This window comes from Haplochromis burtoni, unplaced genomic scaffold, assembly GCF_018398535.1.
Source record: "Haplochromis burtoni strain Fernald_Lab_line unplaced genomic scaffold, NCSU_Asbu1 Contig_705, whole genome shotgun sequence".
Classification (NCBI taxonomy): Eukaryota; Metazoa; Chordata; class Actinopteri; order Cichliformes; family Cichlidae; genus Haplochromis; species Haplochromis burtoni.
Window position 1 is genome coordinate 198,504 of NW_024583066.1, and position 7,151 is coordinate 205,654.

The 7,151-nt window shown below is 42.0% G+C and overlaps 1 protein-coding gene across 1 annotated transcript; it reads left to right on the forward strand.

The window, feature by feature from the left end:
* Positions 1 to 6,677: 6,677 nt before the first annotated feature.
* Positions 6,678 to 7,136, forward strand: LOC121812638 (putative olfactory receptor 2B3; the record flags this gene model as incomplete). The annotated part of the gene is made up of 1 exon (XM_042215364.1): positions 6,678 to 7,136. A coding segment is annotated over exon 1 (459 nt), but the record flags the coding sequence as incomplete, so codon positions are not given.
* Positions 7,137 to 7,151: the final 15 nt, after the last annotated feature.

The following is a 7,151-nucleotide window of genomic DNA, read 5'->3' on the forward strand; positions in this document are numbered from 1 at the left end:
TTTATATTTTTGTTGAGTGTATTTGTTTACTGTAGGTAGTTTAAAAATAAACTATAAACTGAGATAACTGACAATTTAGTCAAAATTAATTGAACAGTAATGTTGTTGACTGAGATTCTGTGTCTTCAGAAAGAGTTATATTTTTATTGTTGCATGTAGTTTAAACATTTTCCCCTTGAGAAACACCACCACTAATAATAATAGACCCAAGCTTTTAATTAGATAATAATAAAACTGGAGAAAGCAAACTGGAAATGAAGCAAAAAATGGCATTTTAAAAAGTAAAAAAAAATAAAAAAAATAAAATGAATGAAACATACAAAGCATATAGCATACATTATCTGAGGTGGTATATTTACACATACAACATGCTAATAAAAAGCTATAAGATGGTGCATTTTAGTGTATCTTATGAGGCCTGCTCTTATCACTCGTGCAACAGAGTAATGTAAATTTTTGACATTGAACCTTATTAATTTTTTCAAATTTGAAAATAAAAAAATCTATCCTCTTTAAGAATTTCCACCTTACTATGGTGAAGGGGATTGTGTGTCCCATTGATTTCAGGGGCTATGTGCCTGGCTGTGTTTTTGCCTGCTGGCTGTTTGAAGGGCCAGGCAAAGAACGATTCAGATGAAACCTTATGAGAGGAAAATCAAAGGAACAGTTTATGAATTCCCAGGTGTTTGTTTTATTGTTGAGCCTAAAGCAGTAATTAACAGGAGATGTAGAGGGAGTGCAAACATTGTTAGGGATGTAGATCCAGCAGATGTGTGCTCTGTGCACTCACATTTTTATTCAACTAAGAAGATAGATGTGTTCTCTTGTCACGGATAATGTGTCTAATCTAAGCAGTTTCATTCTGTCAGGATTTAATGAAACAGTGAGAATATAATACCCCTCTTCTTATCCGTAAGGCCAGTTATGTTGTGGGGATGGAGCTGGACTCCCTCAAGGTGGTGTCGGAGAGGGAGATGTTGTCCAAGATAAAGACAATGTTGGATAACACCTCCCACCCACTCCATGACATGCTGGTCAGTCACAGGAGCACGTTCAGTGAGAGACTGAGATTACCGAAAAGCACCACTGAAGACACAGGAAATCTTTCCTGCCTGTGGCCATCTCCCTGTACAACGCATCCACTTAACACACTGGTTACTGCTACAACTACACGTTTCTTTTAGCTATTTATTTATGAGTGACTTATGTATGTATATTTTCTCTATATATATATATATATATAACACCCAGCACGCCCTGCGGGCGGTTTATCCTTCAAGCTCGGGTCCTCTACCAGAGGCCTGGGAGCTGAGGGTCCTGCGCAGTATCTTAGCTGTTCCCAGGACTGCGCTCTTCTGGACAGAGATCTCCGATGTTTTCCCGGGATCTGCTGGAGCCACTCGCCTAGCTTGGGAGTCACCGCACCTAGTGCTCCGATTACCACGGGGACCACCGTTACCTTCACCCTCCACATCCTCTCGAGCTCTTCTCTGAGCCCTTGGTATTTCTCCAGCTTCTCGTGTTCCTTCTTCCTGATATTGCTGTCATTCGGAACCGCTACATCGATCACTACGCCGTCTTCTTCTGTTTGTCTACCACCACTATGTCCGGTTGGTTAGCCACCACCATTTTGTCCGTCTGTATCTGGAAGTCCCACAGGATCTTAGCTCGGTCATTCTCCACCACCCTTGGGGCATCTCCCATTTTGACCTCGGGACTTCCAGGTTATACTCGGCACAGATGTTCCTGTACACTATTTGGGGGGGGGGGGGGGGGGCCGGCCCACTTGGGTTATGGCGTTCCCATGTAAATGCCTTTGCCTGCTAGCCATCTTTGGCCAACCCTGCCCTGTTAATGTGCTTGGATTGTCCCCTCCTGGGGGCCAAAATTACTTTACACAGCCTGTGCCCCACCTGGGGGTCCTTGCCCTGGTGGTGATAGACCCCAGCCTCTTATGGAATCCTTTGTACTCAGAGCTTGTTTTTCTTTTGTTTGCTTGGCCACTGAATTTAAAGTGCCCTTCTGTGCCTGTTCATTTTCATCCAGCCCCCCCCCCCCCCCGCCCCCTTGTTTTTTTTTTGGGGGGGGGGATTCTACTCCAGCCCCACTGGTAAGGATTTTCTGGATATCAGCCCACCTCCTCTATCTGCCGGTTTGGGGTACATACCGTGCAGGGCCTGGTCCTTCCTGATGGTTCCTCCCGTCTCCCTCCCTCTTTTTCTTGGGTTTTTTCTGGCCTGGGCCTGAGGTATTCAAACTGAGGCACATCGGTCAGTTTGGGGCCCATCCTTCCAATGTAATTCTTTGGATGTTCCGTTGTCCTCATCCTGGACCTGTGGGGGTGCCTTACCACTCACCAGTTCCCCCCGGCCCCTTCCTTTTCCGCTTAGCGTAACAGCCTCAGGGTTGGCCTGGACTCAGGGGTGCTTAACTATAGATATGATTATTATATCAATATTATATATATGTATATATTGTCTATTCTCTAGTTGTAGCCATATTTGTCTGGGTCTTTGGTTTTAATGTTTGGGTTTTTTTTTTTAAATAAATGGAGCGACTTTGTTTAACGAAAAATAATTTTCCCCCAGGGGAATCAAATAAAAGTATCCTGATTCTGGATTTTCTGATAATCCTTTAGTTTGTGTTACTGGTTGTGGATTTTTGTATTGCAAATATCTTCTTTGTTGGCTGGCCCCATTTGTCTTGGAATGAAAACCTGCATGAACCTAAATGTTACATTTTACTGAAGTTGGGGGTTTTTTCTCCCATTAATGCAACTTTATGGGACCACAGGTTTCTACCCAAAAATTTTAAACACTTTTCCTTTATAACTTTCCTGTATTAACATATATGCATTATAAACATAAAAAACTGGCATTGAAAATTTTTGCCTGTGCAAAAATTTAAAACTTCATGACCATTGTTTTACTGAATATAAATTCACGTTTTTAACCCATCAATAGAAAGACTCTAGAGCTTACATCGTGAAACCCGAATTCCCCATTTCTGTGCTTCCTATCGTCACAAAACATTCTGAAACAACCATTAGGTACAAAATTAGATGATAAGATAAGATAGAACTTTATTAATCCCTCGGGTGGGTTCCTCTGGGAAATTCGATTTCCAAAAAAGCACAGGAACGACAGAAGTTACAGAGTTACAGATATATATATATACACACACACACACACATATATAAATACAGAGACAATATAAATAAAATATACGAAGGGGATAAATAGAATAAATAGGAATAAAAATAAAAATACAAGTGAATTGCACATTTCAAGTATTGAGGTCTATTGCACTGTTGACTATTAACAAAAGTATTGCACAAAAGGTATTGCACAGTGAAGTGAAGAGGCACTACAGCTTAGTTGTTCCCCCCTCCTTTGTCCTCCTGTTTCCCCTCCCTCTCCCCTCCAGAGAGGAGTTAAACAGTTTGATGGCGTGTGGGACAAAGGAGTTTTTAAGTCTGTTAGTTCTTGTCTTGGGGAGAAGCAACCTGTCACTGAACAGACTCTTCTGGTTGTTTATGGCCGTGTGCAGAGGATGCCCAGCATTGTTCATAATGTCCAGCAGTTTCTTTAATGTCCTTTTCTCTGCCACTGTCACCAGAGTGTCCAGCTTCATGCCGACCACAGAGCCAGCCTTCCTGATCAGTTTCTCCAGCCTGGATGAGTCCTTCTTTGCTGTGCTGCTCCCCCAGCACACCACAGCATAGAAAAGTACTCCAGCAACCACCGACTGGTAAAACATCCTCAGGAGCTTCCTGCAGATGTTAAAAGACCTCAGCCTCCTGAGGAAGTACAGTCGGCTTTGGGCTTTTTTATACAGGTGCTCTGTGTTGCATGACCAGTCCAGTTTATTGTCCACCCACAGCCCGAGGTACTTGTACTTGTTGACCACCTCCACCTCCTCCCCCTCTATCTGAACCGGCAGTGGACCTTCTCTGGACCTCCCGAAGTCCACAACCAGTTCCTTAGTCTTTGAGGTGTTGAGTTGCAGGTGGTTTGTATGACTCCATGCGACAAAGTTCCTCACCAGACTTCTGTACTCCTCTTCCTGATCATCCCAGATACACCCCATGATGGCCGTGTCATCTGCAAACTTCTGAATATGGCATAATTCAGAGTTGTAGCAGAAGTCAGAGGTGTACAGGGTGAAGAGAAGAGGGGACAGCACAGTTCGTGTCATCTGCAAACTTCTGAATATGGCATAATTCAGAGTTGTAGCAGAAGTCAGAGGTGTACAGGGTGAAGAGAAGAGGGGACAGCACAGTTCCCTGTGGTGCTCCTGTGCTGCTGACCACAGTGTCAGACGTGATGTCCTTCAGCCTGACGTACTGTGGTCTGTCGGTGAGGTAGTCGGAGATCCAAGCCACCAGGCAGGGGTCCACCTCCATCCTGTTCAGTTTTTCCTGAAGCATACAGGGCCGGATGGTATTAAAGGCACTGGAAAAGTCAAGAAACAGGATCCTGACCGTGCCTTTTCCCCCATCCAGGTGTGAGTGGGCTCTGTGTAGGAGGTACAGGATGGCATCCTCCACTCCGACACCCGCCTTGTATGCAAACTGTAGTGGGTCCTGGGCATGTTGTACCTGTGGTCGGAGGAGGTTGAGGAAGAGCCGCTCTAGAGTCTTCATAAGATGTGACGTCAGTGCCACCGGTCGGAAGTCATTCAGCTCATTGGGCCGGTTCTTTTTGGGGACCGGGACGATGCAGGATGTCTTCCATAGGGCGGGCACTCTCCCCAGTCGCAGACTGAGGTTGAAGACTCGTTGTAGCGGCTCCCCAAGTTCAGCAGCACACGCCTTTAGCATCCTAGGACACACCTTGTCTGGGCCTGCTGCCTTTCTGGGGCGAAGCTGATAAAATCTCAAAAATGGCAACTTGTATGAATGACTGCTGTATGCTGAGAGCTTTTTATGTACTTCTGTAACCTTGCTCACACTGATATTTATAAGCTAGTTTAGATAAATATAGAATACCTGACATCTATATATAACAGTTCACAAAATAGATATAGAAAAAAAAAAAAAAAAAAAAAAATTTTAACAAAAAAAAAACCAAAAAAAAGAAACAATATTTTCTTATGGAAAAAATTTTGGAAATCCCACACAGTGGGGGGGTGGGGCCCTTGCCTGCTATTTTAAGCCTGCCCTCCCTTTTTTTTTTTTCAGATAAGGCGTGCTTGTTTTTGCAGAAACGATATAAGACATAATAGCCCCAAACGGAAATCCCCTATAACCAGGGTAGCCCAGTAACATGAGGTAAATAACAAGGAAACATCCTTGCTAAAACTGAGTTTTAAATTGGGCCTGAAAAGGTCCCAAAAGGTTTAAACTGAAAAAGCCCGCAGCCCCCAGGCCTTCCCAGAAGGGGAAAGTCAAGTTTAATTGGAGTAAGAAGAAATGGTTTTTGGCCCCAACGAACCAAGGCCCAATAGCACCTTGGAGTTTCCGTTGGTTTTTTGCTTACAACCCAAGTCTTGAATTGGCACCCCCCCGTTTTTTTTACACCAAACCTAAACCGAAAGGGTAAAATGCAAGTGAAAAGTTTTCCTTCTGATTCCTTTTTCCACTTTTCCACCTCGGTATGGAGGGGAAATTTTGCAAATTTGGACGATAAATAGGTCCCCTGCCAAAATACATTTTCAAAAACTGGAACCCGCTTTTCCTGAGGGGTAATTGGGCCAGGTGCCCTTTGAAACAAACCAGGGCCCCCCCTCCCCGAACCAATTTTCCCTTCATTCCGTAAAAAAAAACGCCGGAAACCCCATTACATTGCAAGTACCAACGGTGATGGCAAAAATTTAGCAATGAAAAAACTTTTTAGGGGGTTCCCCTTCAGCTGGGTTGGTGTTTCCAAGTTTTTTTTTCAAAGTTTAATTTTTTTAATGGCAAACTAAGTTTTTCATACCTTTAAAGTTAACTTTCCAAGGAGTGTAATTTTTGGCCAAGATAATTCACCCAATTAAAATTAAAGAAGAGAATTACCCCCCAATAAATTCAAGGTGATACCCCCCACTTAAAAGAGCCCCCAGCCCAAAACTTAAAAACAAGGCCCCATCTTTTGCAAAATTTCATTTTATGGTAACAAAATTTTGAAAATGCATATAAATTAATTTTTTTTTTTTTTTTTTTTTTTTTTTCTGGTCAGGTATAAAAAAGTGTAAATTATAGCTTCTTATAGTATCAACATCTTTTTTGAAAAGTGGTCCATCAGCGTGCTTTCTTGCCAGTTTTCTTGTACATTGAAATCAGCTTTCCAACACAATTGCTAAGATACAAACAAAACGAACAAATAATCGATTAAACACAAATTCACAAATATACTTTCTGTGCTTTTAGTAGGAACAATATATACTAATAACTTTAACCATGCTCTTGATTTTATTACATGCATAATTTCTTTTTTAATGCATAAATTATGCATTAAAAATGAATTTATTTTTATGTAAATCTTTGATTATTTATTTATTTCTCATTTTGTTTTTCTATATCCATACACCAACAAAGGCTGAATTCCCAAATGTTTGTTTTGTTGCTGTGTCAAAGTCTATAACAAATGGGAGCTGTAAAAGGAGTGCAGACATTTGTCAGGTACAGATGCAGCAGTTTGTGCTCTGTACGCTCACATGTTGTTTCGCTAAAAAGGTACTTGTGCTCTCTGATCATGGATAATCAGTCTAATGAAAGAAGTTTCATTCTGTCAGGATTTAATGAGACGATGAATTTCACAGTACCCCTCTTCTCAGTTACTTTACTGTATTACTGTGTGATTTTGTTCTTCAATATTTCTCTTGTGCTGCTCATTGTCTTGGATGAAAGCCTCCATGAACCTATGTACATTTTCCTGAGTAGCCTTTGCATTAATGCACTTTATGGAACCACAGGTTTCTACCCAAAATTCCTTTCAGATTTACTGTCGTCTTCTCACAGAATCTCATATGAAGGGTGCCTTTTACAAGCTTTTATCATGTACTCATTTGGCTGTTGTGATTTGTCCCTTTTAGCTGTCATGGCCTTTGACAGGTATCTGGCTATATGTCGCCCTCTGCACTACCACTCTTTCATGACTAAGAGGAGGCTTTCACAGTTGGTGTGTTTCTCCTGGCTGACACCTTTCTGTATTTTTAATATGATTCCT